The 15,145-nt window shown below is 37.6% G+C and overlaps 4 protein-coding genes across 5 annotated transcripts in view; 2 read left to right on the top strand and 2 right to left on the bottom strand.

The window, feature by feature from the left end:
• Positions 1-2,751, top strand: part of LOC107751619 (uncharacterized) — a 5,483-nt gene extending 2,732 nt beyond the window's left edge. For both annotated transcript variants that reach the window (XM_016568438.1, XM_016567702.1), the window contains exons 5-7: positions 793-949; positions 1,548-1,736; positions 2,099-2,751. In XM_016568438.1, the coding sequence (XP_016423924.1) occupies positions 793-949; positions 1,548-1,736; positions 2,099-2,300 (548 nt within the window). In that variant the 3' untranslated portion in view covers positions 2,301-2,751. The remainder of the gene's footprint in view (positions 1-792; positions 950-1,547; positions 1,737-2,098) is intronic.
• Positions 2,752-6,749: 3,998 nt separating this feature from the next.
• On the top strand, positions 6,750-8,630 carry LOC107709518 (apoptosis facilitator Bcl-2-like protein 14). Its single transcript, XM_016514381.1, has 6 exons — positions 6,750-6,841; positions 7,209-7,324; positions 7,450-7,542; positions 7,660-7,739; positions 8,096-8,359; positions 8,509-8,630. The coding sequence occupies exons 2-6, from the start codon at positions 7,228-7,230 to the stop codon at positions 8,548-8,550; spliced, it is 576 nt and encodes a 191-aa protein (XP_016369867.1). The 5' UTR covers positions 6,750-6,841; positions 7,209-7,227; the 3' UTR covers positions 8,551-8,630.
• Positions 8,631-8,664: 34 nt separating this feature from the next.
• LOC107749937 (tryptophan 5-hydroxylase 2-like) lies at positions 8,665-13,937 on the bottom strand. Its single transcript, XM_016565532.1, has 11 exons — positions 12,588-13,937; positions 11,986-12,129; positions 11,659-11,842; positions 11,435-11,574; positions 11,105-11,172; positions 10,686-10,882; positions 10,431-10,566; positions 10,216-10,342; positions 9,804-9,899; positions 9,579-9,712; positions 8,665-9,488 (listed from the first exon to the last, which is right to left on the bottom strand). Exons 1-11 carry the CDS (start codon positions 12,822-12,824, stop codon positions 9,314-9,316), a joined length of 1,638 nt encoding a protein of 545 aa, XP_016421018.1. The 5' UTR covers positions 12,825-13,937; the 3' UTR covers positions 8,665-9,313.
• An 84-nt stretch (positions 13,938-14,021) lies between these two features.
• tbc1d15 (TBC1 domain family, member 15) overlaps positions 14,022-15,145 on the bottom strand; it is an 8,748-nt gene continuing 7,624 nt past the window's right edge. The window contains exons 16-17 of the mRNA XM_016564478.1: positions 14,660-14,746; positions 14,022-14,537 (exon numbers count right to left, since the gene is read on the bottom strand). Coding sequence (XP_016419964.1) covers positions 14,331-14,537; positions 14,660-14,746 — 294 coding nt within the window. The 3' untranslated portion in view covers positions 14,022-14,330. The remainder of the gene's footprint in view (positions 14,538-14,659; positions 14,747-15,145) is intronic.

The raw sequence follows: 15,145 nt of genomic DNA, 5'->3' as shown, positions 1-15,145 counted from the left end.
ACGAAGCTGATATCGTCCTCTTTTGGAAGATCAAACAAAGTAGTTTCGCTTTCACAACGAAGCACACAGCGGCCTAGCGTGAGCGAAAGCCCCGGCTTAGCGTGAGCTGAAGCCGGGCAAGAGTGAGCTGAGGCGGCGGGGTCGAGAACGGCGGTCCCGGCGAAGGAGCGGTGAAAACGGTGAGGGCTGATCCGGTGATCCACAGCACTAAGTTGATGTATTTCCTCAGCGACCAGCACAGATCAGCTCTAGGCATGGCGAAGCGGATATCGTCCTCTTTTGGAAGACCAAACAAAGTAGTTTCGCTTTCACAATGAAGCACACAGCGTCTTCAGGACATGGCTGCAGCGTCAACAATACTACAGCGAGAATAAAAGTTATGCCTTCTTTCTTTGCGTGAACATTTGGGGGCTTTATGCAAATCTTCCCACATAGTGAGGTAGGTATGTGGGGGCGTGTTCGAACGAGCCGTTTTAGGTAGGTGTGGCTAACTCTTAACTTTTATAAAGAATATCTCTTTGGATTTGAGACTTTAGTCTTTGCAACTTTACAGATCTTCTTTATGCACCAAGAGCTTGTAACACTCTAAAGAGAAAGGAAAAAATGAAATCGCATCATATGACCCCTTTAAGACTGGTTTTGTGGTCCAGGGTCACATATTATAAAAATGCCTGATTATTGTTTCCTTTGTCAACTTTGTCCATTTCCACTGGATGTATGCGAAATATATGATTTTATGAATATATAACTGGCCATCATATCTAGTGAAACAAACACAATTTTTTTTTTTAGGCGTCCCTCGACCAAATGACCAGGGACTTCGCATTGCTTTACTGGTGTCTGTTGTGAGCGGGGTGGTCATTCTTGTCATGACTGTCTGCTTCATCGTCTGCTGTTGTCAAGAGCGCATGAGCAAAAAGAAGGAAAAGCATCGGATGGGGAGAAGCAGGTTAGTCACTTAATACTTAAAATAGCCATAAAAATGACACATTTTTAATAAAAAAAAATCGTTAACACCTTATTTTAAGGTGTCCTTGTTACACACGTTACATGTACTTACTATTATAATAACAATTAATTATGCATAATTACAGTACATGCAAGTAACCCTAAGCCCAGCCCTAATCCTAACCCTAACCATTTAGTAAATACATGTAGTTAATAAATATTACTCAGTACTTATATGTATAATTACACTGTAACAAGGACACCTTAAAATAAAGTGCAACCAAAAATCTAAATCATGAGAAGAGGTTTACTATAATTTTGCTCTGCAGGTTCCACTTGTTTGATTTTTTGAATGGAATGTAATTAAACTCATGCATTTTTAATTGTGGTTTAAGTGTACAAAATTGTCCAAATACATAATATGTAGCAGTTCATGAGTTTTATATTTCCTTGATTTATTCATAGGCTTTAACAGATAGTAGTGTAGTGTTCTAAAGTTATAATGATAATGTTTAAAGTTGAACACCATTTTTTAGAGACAACACGCACTATAAAAGTCTTAAACAATCATTATGTGGAGGTACTGTCTTCACCTTCAGGAGAAGAGAAACACGGAGCTCTAGGTCTCGGAGGAGCCCGTCCTGGCTGGAGAGAGAGCATATAGACTGGGAGGCATTCCCTCCACCTAAACTTTTCAGCTTGTCCCAGCGTCTCGACCGACCACTGCCTCCTGGTAGTCCCATTTATTCAGAGGTCGTCAGAGCCTATGAGAACAGAGGGTATGAGAGGTAAGGAAAATCGTAAAACATCTGTTTTAAAGAAATTAAAGAAATGCCCCTTGAGCACCAAATCAGCATATTAGAATGATTTCTGAAGGATCACGTGACAAATTAACAGGACTAAATTACATTTTAAAATGTAAAAATAGAATACAACAGGAATAGCCTCTCTTCTGTCTATATTCGTGGCACAATACGCCCCTTATGTGTATTGCAACCCACATCCCGAGCCCACTCTCTACAACCACACCACATTTTTGAATATTATGTAATATGTGGGAGGACGTATAAAGTCATAAGACATACTGTAAGATGTGACTCAGTTTCTGTGATTTTGTGCATCACAGAATTCTCTTCGTCTTTCCACACAGGAGTCAGGAGAGTCTGCTGAGAAGCCCCCATAGCACAAACCCTACATACCACGCCAACAGTCAAATCTACCCGGCCCTTGTTTTCCAAAGGGTTCAAACTGAGCCAAACCCCTCCACCTCTTCTACCACCCCAGTTTACGTACAGATTTCTACACCTCCCAAAAACAAGACCCCACACGCTGCTACTGTCACCCACCCATAGACTTGTCTCAACAGGAATGCAAGCAAAGTAATTTTTCTCATCAGCAGCACTGAATGTGGCCAAGACAGTACGGACAAAATTGCACAGATGTGTGGGCAGATTTAACTGGTTGGTATAACCAGAAGCACTTTGATATTTTTTAATGTTGATGATGTCTTTTAGTATTTGTTATATTGTAAATATATTCCATTTTGAGGTGGACCTGGTTATTCTTGTTAGATCTTTGATAACACTAAAGGTACATAATTCAACCTAACTGTAAATAGAAGTAGTTTTGATGATATTGTAGTGTATGAACATAAAATGAAACCAAAATCTTTTTGTTTTGCACAGTTTAGAAATTTCCTAGTGGTGGTCAACTACCAGCCATTTTCATTATATTGCATTCATAATGTGTTGTAAAACAGCAATATATACTCTTAGTTAGAATGAGCCATTTGTAACCTAACTGTAAAATTTGCACTTTATCGCACTGATTCATTTGTAATAAATTGCTGTGTCAATCTATTTTTCTTGTGTCTTCATTTGAGTCTGGATGCCCTTGTCGATTTGTGTAAAATTTGCTATATTTGTTTCTCGAAACCCGAACAGATGTGGTAAAAAAAAAAATCTCTCTCATTTTCATTGGGTGGTGGACACCATACGTTCAATGAGCCAACTCAGGAATTCAAATAATTTTACTTAATTTACATGAACACAATAGAACAAGGATTGATATATTTAAGATCTGTCAAAAAAGAGAGAAGAAAAAGGACGGTGAACAATAAAATTGATCTCGTAGCAAGAAAAGGTCAGTTTTAATGTCTCAACATTTTCAGTAACAACTTATTTTGCTTATTTTATTCACATCTTCTGATATTTTGTAATTGTTTATACATTTATTTATTATTTGTGTGTGGGTGTGTGTCTGGATACATTAAATACATTCAAAAGTTTGGGGTCAGTAAGATTTTTTTTAAAGAAATATATATTCAGCAAGGATGCACTGAATTGATCAAAAGTGACGATTTCAACGATTTCTATTTCAAATAAACACTGTTGTTTATCCTTTCAAATCAAAGAATTCTGAAACTGGATTCCACAAAATGATTAATCAGCAAATGTTTTTGAATCAATAATTAAAATAAACGTTTCTTGAGCACCAAAATAGCAAATGAATGATTTCTGAAGAATCATGTGACACTAGAATGATGATTGCTGAAAATTGAGCTTTCCCATCACAGGGATAAATTGCAATTTTAAATATATTAAAAAATAGGGAAAAAAGTTATTTTAAATTGTAATAATACTTCACAAAATTAGATTTGACTTTCTAAATGCATGCATAAGCATCTGCATTTGAGAGTTCATTTTATTTGCCATGTTTTTGTACTACAAGCAATGTTCTTTGTTGTTTCTCTACAGTGCTCAGTCAGCATGGCAAACATGACATCAAATGTAAGCAACTATACAAGCGATGCTACAAGCGATATGCATCTGTTATTTCTTACCATTGTGGATAAGTGCAATGATGACGATTATTCCTATGTTCGCTTGCCACTAGAAATTTTAACTTTTGTGGTGGGCTTCCCAACTAATGTGGCTATGCTATGGATGCTAGTGAGAGGCGAGAAAGGTCTATCACCCTCTGAAGTTTTGGGGCTTAATCTTGCCGTGCTGAACATCATCTTCTGTATCAGTCTTCCTTTTAATATGCACATTTCTATGACTGAACGCTCTGGACAGCTCTTGACTGTTTCAGAGGCCATTTCAATCCTCAACCTGATCGGCTGTCCTCTTCTCTTGACCAGTATGTGTGTAGAGCGCTACCTGGCCGTAGCACATCCAGTCCTCTACATGAAACTAGGGAATAAATGGGAGTATCGTGTTGTCTGCTTGGCTCTAATTTGGATTGTCACTTTAGGCGTTGCAGTGATTACCTACCAAGAAAGGCTCCCTAAATTAGCTATGTACTTGTCAATCACCCTTGATGCTTTCTTACTCATAATGCTGGCGTGTCTAACAGGCATTGTGCAAGTACTCCGCAAAAAAGGTCCGGGTGAAGGGCAAACTGGTGGAAGAGGTGGGTCATCTGTAAAAAACAGAGCACTAAACAACGCTTTGCTGATTCTGATCCCTTCAGCTGTTATCTATGGACCTCTCCTGGCTATCGCCCCTTACATGTTCACACTTAAGGATGGGGATGAAGAAATCAGTCACACACGCTGTTTAATCTTGAATCTGATGCATACCTTTCCCAGTCTTGGGACCTGTATTGGGCCTGTGTTTTACATGTCACGCGCAAAACAACTAGCCTGCTGTAAGAAGAATGCTGAAAAAGAACAAACGACTTAAGACCTACAGCATCCAAAGTGAAGTTTCTATTATGGCTTATTTATCTGAAAAATTACATATAAAAACACTTCTGTTAGATTATTACATTGAAAAGAATGCATGATATTTTGCTTGCTTTCAGTGTTGGGGAAGTTACTTTTAAAAGTGATACATTGCAATATTGTTACTCCATAAAAAAGTAACTAATTGCATTACTGGGCTTGCTTATTTGTTTTTTAATAACAAAAACCTCAAAGGTTATATTTTTGGCCCCTTCGCACCAATCACTCCCAATTTCTCTCAACACAGGGACAGGAGAGGAGTCAGTGAATAAATGGGAAAACAAAATAGCTAACGTGCGTTACTTATTAGAAAAAGTAACTCAGATATTTCATTTTTAATTTAAAAGTAATGCGTCACTTTACTAGTTACTTGTTACTTGTAGTGCATTACCCCCAACACTGCTTGCTTTTAAGTTAATACATATATGCTTGAATATATAAATACTCAAAATTATATTGATGTAGAGTACACAAATGTAGCCTACTTGGCTTGTTTATAATAACAGGATGAAATGAGCAAACGGTGTGAAAAGTAAATTCATGAACTTCATGAAATGTTCGCAAATAACCACAAAGGTTAACAAGAGCGCACACGGGGGAGAAGAGAAGGTGTTAAAACCACAAGCGGAGGTAAGACTGTAAGACTGACTGATTAAGACTATAATGAAGAAGTGGAAAAGTGTGAGAAGAAGACAAGAGCGTAGGCAACAGCGGAAGGACATCCGGTGAATTAGACATGATTTACAGAGACTGATACTCATACAACAGAAAGATTGGATCATACAGGAGATGAGTTGATGAATGAGATACAAGTGGAATTGCCCAAAAAGAAATATAAAGAGACTGAGGAGTAAAGTACTCTTTAGATGCTTCTTGAATTAAGCGTAAAGGATATCTGAAACCCTGTCACCAATACTGCTCATTAGAGTTTGATTATAGTTTAGCTGACGTTTTATTTTTTTTTCATTAACTGCTTTATATTGTAACAAATAAAATAAGTCTCAATAAATAAGCACAAGGGAGACTTCTACGTCATTCCTGAAGAGCTTTAACTTGCGGGCGGTTGAGCACTTATGGTTTAGGCCAGATTTGACTATCCTTACCCTATCTTAATATTCATAGGGTTAAAGGTGTAAAATAAAAAGACACACCAAGACAACAATATGTAAGAGGTCTCACTCACCTGCTCTGAGTGGGTCTCCGGCGTGGGAGGCGGGCGCACTAACAAGAAGGCTAAAGGCAGAGCTGGCCTCCGTTACAAATATTAATAGGCCGCGAGCCACATCGCGGCGGGTCCGGAGCACGCGGGCCGGAAGGTCCGCGCAATGCCCTTAGTTGGACTCGTCCAGCGCCGCCTCGGCGTGGGCCAGGCCCAGGCAGGCGACGCAGTAGTCGTGCTGATCCGGCGGCTCTATCGGTCCCGCTCAGATCTTGCAGATTATTGCCATAGTGAATTCAACAGGTGAAGTAGAAGATTCTGACGTAATTGTCGCGTGCACCGCATTTTATACTGCCTCTCGAGCTCGTCAGTATTTGCATGCGATTTGCATACTTCGGGTCAATTGGCCAGTCATTTGGACTGGCGGGAGCCAATAGGACTTCAGGAAAGGTTGGAAGGGAAGGAGTTCCCATAACGGAGAAATATCTCCGTGATGTCTCGTGAAAGCTCGAGAGGGAACTACATTCTTTAAATTAATCATTCTTAAAAAAAATTAAATACTGTCTTTTGCCAGTGGACTCAACTTTTTACTGATATAAACTGTGAAATGAATTTAGTAACTAAGATGCAGATTATTTTTACCTGGTTCTTACTGTACTTTTGGTTTTGCAGACAAACCGCAAAGAAAGGTAGGTAACTTATTTGTACTCATAGTCTACTTTATCATTTGTGTTAGTAGTAAAGTTTGTTAGTAGATGCATTTTTATTCTACCATATATAACAATAGGCCTACAAAAATATGTTTATTAACATTGGCTAGCTGAGGCGTCATAATCATTTAGCTTATTATGAACATGCATATTAACATAAACAATGTGAAAGACGATTCGAAAAGAAAAATGAAAGCAGCAGTGACAGCTGTAGGTACAACTTCCGTGCACGTAATACATACGTCGCAAGTATACCGACTGTCTCCAACTCTCAGGAAAACTTCACCCGATTTCCTGGTAAGTTTTGTTGTTTATTTTCTGTTAAGTTAATAAGAGATCACATTGCTTTTACATGAGTTCAATAGACTCTATGTGGTCCGATTAAAGAATTAGAACCATGAAATGTGCGTTTTGCACTGAATTTGCGGTCAGAGGAACTAACGTTAGACATGATCCGTGACGTCGAGAAACGTTTAAACTTTAACGTTTGCTTCATAACTCTTTTCAGTTTAAAAACTGATACAGTGCAGTTAAAGTCTTTTTAGATATGAAATGTTAATAAGTTCACATTCACATTCGTTTTGATTTGATTTGATTACGTTTTTTACGGATGTGACATGTAACATAAGATTTAAAATGTCCTGTTTCTTTATCCGATATGCAGAAGCCAGTGGTTGTTTCACATGATGGACGGTGACTCACTTTTAATAACTTGTAGTGATGAATATCGATTGCTTGAAACATACTGCCAGAAGAGGAGGAAGCCAAGCGCAAGCGCCTGTATGTACAGACTGGAGAGGGCACGATCAGATCAGACCAGAGAGATCTGTATTTGAGATCTGTGACTCTTTCTGAGATTATTATAACATTTATTCTCATTTTAATGTCATGTCTGTTGAAAACAGGTGATGAGAAATTTGGTGATGTGGCTGAAAAACTGGCCCAGATTGCAGACAACGGACTTCTTTTTGATGAAGGACTAGAGCCAGACAGTCCTGGTAAAGTGTACTGTCTGTTATATACAACACAATCACCAGATAATAAGTTAAAGTCATTGAAATATTATCTTCTATAACACTATTGATTATACAGATTGTAATTCTGGTCTGTCCTAGTTGCGAAAGAGGCTAACTCAGATGTCATAGTGAGGCTTGTTGACTTGCTGAAGACATCAGGGGACGAATTGAATGAAACGGTAATCATCATGACCTCTTTACAGTCTGTAGTGTTACTAACTGATTAGTTTTGGTTTAGTGTGTAGTTCTAGATAATCCTCTTTAATTAAATACAAATGTACTTATTTTGATATCTGGAACTTGGTGGAAACAAACCAAATGTATGTAGGGCTTCCTGTGGAAAATATGTGATCAAATATTATGAATATCAATTATAAAATACTATAATTCTCATTAAAGAGTCACACGATTATGAAAATCAATTATAAAATACTATAACTCTCATTTAAGAGTCACATCAAAGCGTTAAAAAAGCTGTTCAGTTTGTAGTCCTAAAAGCTTTTCCTGCTCTTAAATATCCCCTCTGCCTTCTCAGATTCAGAGCAACCAAGAGCTTTTAGGATACCTGCAGCAAACTTTCTCTTACGACTTGTTTAAAAAACTGACTAAAGCCTTCATCACGAGTAGTGTACCAGAATTTCTGCAGAGCAGAAAAAAACGTGAGCAGATCGCCCTGGCCTTTGAGGTCACCAGCAGACTCAAAGCCCTGGACCTACACCCCATGAACAGGGTCATGGGATACGGAGCTCAGTACCTGCAGGAGAACTTCGCTCCCTGGGTTAAACAGCATGGTGGTTGGGTGAGAGTTTATGCACCAGTTAAATTTAGTTAAAAAAAAAAAAAAAACTGCTTCAAATAAATACATTTACTAGAAATTAATGCAGTTTACTGAATAAAACCAACAACCAATCAACACACTAATTATATGTCATCTCTGACACACTATAGGAGAAAGCCTTTGATGACGATGATGATGAAGAGGTCCATTGACAAGACTGTGAAATGGATGGTTATTAGTGATCAAAGTGATATTTATGAAATAAAGATATTATTATCTACTATAATAGATTTATAAAATCTATATTTTATAAATCTATACTTTTTTATAAATATGTACTTGTTTATATACATTTAATATAAAATAACATTTTGTGTTACTAATGAAATGTGTTCTTAACTCATTGCTGCACACTTTAAAAAAATAAAAAACAGGGCAAAATATAATGCTTTATTGAATGGGAAGTTGGCTTTTCAGCAACAAACTAAGCACAAACATACTCTTTACAAATAGAGAATGCCACTGGAATCAGAATAGCGCCTAGTGATTTTTACATGTAGGCAATTTTTTTTTTTTTTATCATCTGTAATTGTACATATCAACTGCCTTCACTTGCTATGAGTCTTACGCACAACATTAGGCACAAAGAGGCAAAGACTACATAGATACTAAATCCTTTCTTTTGCTTTGTTGTTCCTGTATTTGTTGTTCCTAATAATATCAATATTTCATCAATATCACTTTAATACATTGTAATGATGACTGCATTTTTGAATGCCATGTGATGGCTATGGTTGCAATCTTTCACACCTTAATTTGTGTGGCATACATCCTCATAACAAGGCAAGACTAATGGACATTTGACCCAGATAATCAACATCACTGCGGATGTTACAGTATTAATGAAATTTGAATTGAATCATGTAAAACAGTTGCAGTTTTATTCTACAATAAAGCACTGATGATTTTGATTAGCTAGATACCGAGGTACGTGTTCATTTTTCCCAGGGCGTCACAGACAGTGGTTAGGTCACTGCGTAGATCTTGAACCACGTTCTCAATGCTCCTGGTGTCCTTCAATAAATCGATGCTCTGGGTGTATGGGTTGTAGTAGACAGAAAAAGGCCTTTTTATTGTTTTAGCAAATTCCCTGTTTAGAAGGAACAACATTAATTGACATTATTAAGTCGAATTGTGGAATACTGTCCAATTTTACATTTGACTGAATGGACATATTTACCTCATTTTCTCTTTTGCCTCTTCAAAACTCTCAGAGACAAAATAAACATCTTGAAATGTTGTAATGAGGCACTCCTGGTAGCATGTGGTTTTGGGATCAAACATCTTCACTGTTGCTTTGTCAGACAACGCATGCTGCATAATCAAAGAAGATTATTCATTCACTTAAAAACTTGGCATTTTAATACATGAGGTGCTTACATATAGTTAACAAAGGGCTTCATACTCTCAACTCTCCAATAGAAGACAGAAGACCTGCTCCATAGGCTCTCAACTGGCCATCTTGTTTGCAAAGTCCAAATTCAATTGTGAAGAAATAGCACTGGAAAAAAAGCACAGTGGTTTATTGCATATATTGCAAAGGCTTAGATTATCTACAATAAGTTTCTTCAGGCCCTTATGAGATATACCCACTCATATTTAGACCACCAAAAACCTTATACCAATATCTAATTGTCTCTCACTGAAGTCTGCCAGACAGAGCCAGTGATCTGATTTCAATGCAAATGCATGTGACTCGACACCATAGATCAAACTTTATGCCATGAAAAACTTCAGTGACCTTTTTATTTCAGTATTGACTGCCAGTCAAGTTTGAGATGACATTTAAGAATTCAATAAGCTGCTGTCACACTTACTGTTGCCAGCTTCTGCACATCCTCGTCTGAAGCGCCTAGAGATGCAAGGCCAATCTCTTGAGAAAACTGAGCAAACTTGGGATCGGCTAGGAGCGGTACATGACCCAGCAGTTCATGGCAGGTGTCCCTGAGGACATAAAAACAGTTTACAGGTTAGAGGTGATGAAGAAAAATGGTTTTGTACATAAAAATCATTGGTGTTGGTTTATACTCACGGTTCTGGTGTGTAGAGAGGATCAGTGCTGTGACGTATATACTGAGTGCAATTAAACACTCGATAAGCCAGACCGGCCAGGAAGTCTCGTGGTGACAGATATCCAGCCACAGGTCGTACGGTAAACCCTGACCTCTCTGCAAGTTTCACAATCCAAACCTCCAGATTAAATAGTGTAGACGTTTGAATTGAATGAATGCAATTAATAATGCAAGTAGAATTGCGTGGATGTGACTTGATGTGACACATTTTTTACCTCGTAAGAATCGAGACACATCTTCCAGCTGTGGGATGTTGTCCTCTCTGTACCCACAATGCTTTGTGAGAAGAGGGAGGTTTTTTAAGTACTCACGGCAGGCATGAGTTGGATAGAGTTTTGTAAGTTCTCTGAAAATTACTCCCCATGTCTTCACTTCTTCTGGTGTGTACTCTATCCGTGGGATGGGCTGCCCACTGAAAAGACAAAAAAGAGAAAAAAAAAAGATATTCTGATTAATATTAAGCAAGAAATTAAAAAAAAAACTACAACTTGAATTTCATATTGTTTCCATTTATGTCACTGTATTATGAATCTGCTTTTACCTATTTTAGCATTTTCAACTAGTTAACAATTGAGCTACAAAAACCCAAAATCAACTACAAAAGAATATAAACTATATTATAATCCATACTAACAATTTGTAGTTCATTGCAACCTCAACAAAGTACTTCCTCCTTTCCCGATACACTTTGTCTTTAAAGCCCTGCAACAAAGAACAAAGAATCACTTTACAATAAGTTTTCGTTTTTAACCAGGGCATCATGAACAATTTTTACAGAATTTGTAAGTTAGTGTAAATTTATAAATGTACTGTTTTATGTTAGCTATTGCATTACTGAATATTAGTGTATAGAACCTTCTTACAAAATCAAGAGTAAACAGAGTATATTGTTTGTCATTGGAACGAGGTTTCATTCACTCCACCATTGAGCTACTTGCTAAATTTGCTAAACAGATTTACTTACTGGATGGTCAGCATCTAGTTCTGAGCCGTACATTAGCACTCGATGAGAGCATTGGTCCAGCTCTGAGATCTTATGGGGAAACCATGGTATTCCTTCCCCATCTGGCAACCCACCCAAAACGCACACACAGTCCAAACAGTCTGGAATAAATACATCAGATGAATCAGTAACATTGTTACAAAGCCAGAACATAATTACAATGGCTATTCTAAGTTCAGGCTTACCGGTCTCTGCAGACCACACGTGTTGAGGTGTGTTATATGACACAATGTTGACGTGGTCTTTCAGGTGCTGCACCAACTCATTGAACTCTTTCTTTGAGCAGTTGCACTCTGCATAAATCTCCACCTCATTGGTGACTCTCTTAGATCTCCGAGACTCGATGTGGGACAAATTCACATGCTTCTCCTTTAAACATACAACGGCAAGATGTCACTTTGGTTTCAATCAAAAGCCTATCAAAATGATTATTAAATAAGTACTATGCATTAGATATACTTATTAAAATGTACTATTAATCTACCCCACCAGAAGATGAGATGCTCATTAACCTGAAAGAGCCTCAGCGCTTTCACCAGACAGCCCACTTCATTCTTCAGAGAGAAAATCACTGCTAATTTCCCAAGGTCATGAGTGGATTTTGGTTCTTCTTTGTCAGGTCTTTCATCTATCCGATTAAAGGATGTCCTGCGGAGCTGTGTGGAGGTGTTGCTTAGTGAATATAAAACTCTTAAGATGGACAAATGGGTTAAGATAAAAGCTTATTTCTTTTAAAAAGTAATTTAAAATGTTTATTTACAAGCGTTAAGCATGCAAGGGTGGTAATTAACAACCTCAAAAGGAGGAGAACTTATACTGAGAGACACTTTGACCTTAACTTGCCTTTGACCAACTTCCCTTTTTTTTTTATAATGTCAAAATATTGTATTACATAACTGTGCCCAGTTCCAGCTGTCAAGGCTTTCAGTCAGTATATTATAGAATTTTGTAATGAAACATTTCATTAGATTTCACTAACTGCCACTAATTACATTTTCCAGGGGAAATGTTCCATATGTTCCAAATGTTCAAAATTTGAATGAATATCAAGGCAATTTGGCTATATGGAATGTGGCGCCCAAAAGAGGGTCCATCAAAACTGTTCAGTACTCACCATTGAGGCTGCAAGGTGTTGTTGGTCATACATTGCTGAATCAAAAGATAGACCTCGCCGAGCCCAGTATTTGCTGGAGAACATCATCATAGCGGGTTGCATCTTTGGAATTGCTTCTTGACCTCTCTTCCTAAGAAGCCCAACAGGTGATTTAGGGGCTGTCTGGGGCCCCTTTGGATTAGTTTGTAGTTCAGAGGACATAGCTGCCGTCTCTTGAGATGTCTTCTTTCCCTGCATTTCATATGGCGAAGGTGCTGTTGTCTCAAGACAACATCTCCTTAAGCTGCCCCTTCAGAGACCACTGGGAGCTCCTCGCATGTGCCACAGTACCTGACACTCCTCCCCCGGCAGTATCAGAGCTGGGATTATATAGTGTGACGAATGACGTTGAGAAGGGCCACTGTCTCACAGGGCAGGCCATCGCTCATATTAGCTTTTGAGGGGATGGCTGCTCCATTAGGAAATGTCGACACGTCCAAGCCCTGATTGAAGTGGATAAGCTCATCTCACCTTCTAGGAGAAATGAATCTAGAGCAAAATAATTCAGATTTCAAGATTTTCAAAAATGGGGCTTAATTTTCCAGCTAGTGGAAGAGGGAGATAACAGCAAACAGCACCCATCATTTTTGAAAGATATATAGGCCTTTGCACAGTTTATCACCCAGAAACATGTTCAATATAGAAAGCAAGAAAAATGTAGAGAGATTAAAACCTTAATTTTCATAAAATATGAATTTAAATGCCAGCATTATTTACGTAAACATCATTGTAAGCAAAATGGGTTGAGGGCAATTGTGGAAACTGCCTTTTGACCACAGATGCATATTGTTCAGGGGTTTTGGTAAATGAGTGCATGTTTGTCAGTGCACAAAATGCTGCCGTTTCTTTAATGAAAGGGAGCTCGAAGAGAGATTACATTACTGCGGTGAGCAGTGAGCTATCAGCTTTCTCCGAGGCAATTTCCTGTGGAACAGGAAATGAAAGAGATGGAAGTCGATTCGGTGTCTTTGTTGTGGGCTGTGGTTACGAGTGGATAAAAGACATTTCCTCCTCAATCAGTGTTTTCACTGTCTCCATCTCATCTGCAAATGTCATAGCGGGCCGACTGAATGAAGACTACAGACTTTGAATCTCAAACCACATTTATATGCCAGTTGGAACTAGTGATTTTAGTTCAAATGGCCAAGCAAATGTTCTCCTTCACTCTCAAAATGATGGTTAAATTGTTTTGTTTTTGAGGGTCTTTTCTCTAAGGTGACCAACTAATTATAAAGTACTCATAACTAATTAATGTAATGCATAATACAAAATGGCTTATTTCATTGGACCAAAAAAAAAAAAAAACCCCAGAAGGCATAATATAAATATAACTCACAATCTAATGGAAGGAAGACAGATTTTAATTTGAATCTGAATTATTTAGTTAAAGGGCAAACTGATAAGAACAAAAAATATATATATATATATTCAACAATGGATACCCCACCTCTGAAACATTATGAAAACTCTCTCATACAGTGAGAAGGAATGAATATTTCAATGAAAGACAATATGGTACAAGATATTACAAAAATAATGCTTTAGGGATCCTTTTGGATCCTAGTTTTACATTCATATATTTTCTCTGGGATATTTTACAATGTGGCATTTGGTAGCAAATATCTACATGACACCCATTACGGTTCATCTTGCTGCAATACAGGGGCTATAAAATCTGTACTATAAATCTTATAGTGCTGTACACTAGGAAATGAAGGCTACTTTGCAGCCGTTGTGTGTTGTTTCTTTTAAGTGGCTGTGGCCGTTTGAGACGAAGTGATCTTGTCTGTTTGTGGATCTTGGTGAGGTCTGAGGTGACTCAAGAATTCCATATTCACTGGTTTCTAAAGCTGCTGAGGGTTCAGTGACTGTGTTGAGACCCAGAATCTCACTCACTGAATGGGGCAAGTCCTTAGAGAGAATCAGAAGAGATTCAAAAACTTGTATTAATGGGATAAGAAAAACACAGATTACTGAGAAAAATGTGTTATAGATCACATACCCCACTATTTGCAATCATGCTTAGGACATACCTTACAATTCTTTATTTGCATGCAGATAGCTTCAGATTTGCTAAGGATTTCTTCGATGTCCAGTTTCATGGAGAGTTCATTTATATGCTGTAAAGAAAATAGGTGAACAATTTCTCTACATGCTAATTTATGCATATTATAAAATGTAGATACACACAATACAGTTCAAAAATTTTTTCATGTTTTTTTTTCATGGACGTCTCTAATGCTCAACAAGGTTGCATTTGATTAAAAATACAGAAAACCGTAATACTGTTAACAATTATTACATTAAAAAAAAAGTTTTCCATTTGAATATATTTTAAAATGTAGTTTAGTTCTGTGATGGCAAAGCTGTATTTTCCTCAGTCTTTAATCCAGTGTCACAGGACCTTTCAGAAATCATTCTAATATGCTGATTTGGTGAAGAAACATTTCTTGTTAAATGTTTTGTTAAATGTTAAAAATGGTTGTGCTATGTAATATTATTTGTTGGAAACCATAATA

Source organism: Sinocyclocheilus rhinocerous, unplaced genomic scaffold, assembly GCF_001515625.1.
Source record: "Sinocyclocheilus rhinocerous isolate Xijiao unplaced genomic scaffold, SAMN03320098_v1.1 scaffold1272, whole genome shotgun sequence".
NCBI lineage: Eukaryota > Metazoa > Chordata > Actinopteri > Cypriniformes > Cyprinidae > Sinocyclocheilus > Sinocyclocheilus rhinocerous.
This window is presented reverse-complemented; position numbering and strand designations above follow the sequence as displayed.

What these genes read in the sequence shown, in the direction of transcription:
- LOC107709518 (XM_016514381.1), top strand. Translation starts at nt 7,228, where the DNA reads ATGATGGACGGTGACTCACTTTTAATAACTTGTAGTGATGAATATCGA. An exon ending in GGGACGAATTGAATGAAACG is followed by an intron (nt 7,740 to 8,095) that starts GTAATCATCATG and finishes CTGCCTTCTCAG; the next exon opens with ATTCAGAGCAACCAAGAGCT. An exon ending in TTAAACAGCATGGTGGTTGG is followed by an intron (nt 8,360 to 8,508) that starts GTGAGAGTTTAT and finishes GACACACTATAG; the next exon opens with GAGAAAGCCTTTGATGACGA.
- LOC107749937 (XM_016565532.1), bottom strand. Translation starts at nt 12,824, where the DNA reads ATGCAGGGAAAGAAGACATCTCAAGAGACGGCAGCTATGTCCTCTGAA. An exon ending in AAGCGCTGAGGCTCTTTCAG is followed by an intron (nt 11,843 to 11,985) that starts GTTAATGAGCAT and finishes GTATGTTTAAAG; the next exon opens with GAGAAGCATGTGAATTTGTC. An exon ending in CCTCTCTACACACCAGAACC is followed by an intron (nt 10,343 to 10,430) that starts GTGAGTATAAAC and finishes TTATGTCCTCAG; the next exon opens with GGACACCTGCCATGAACTGC.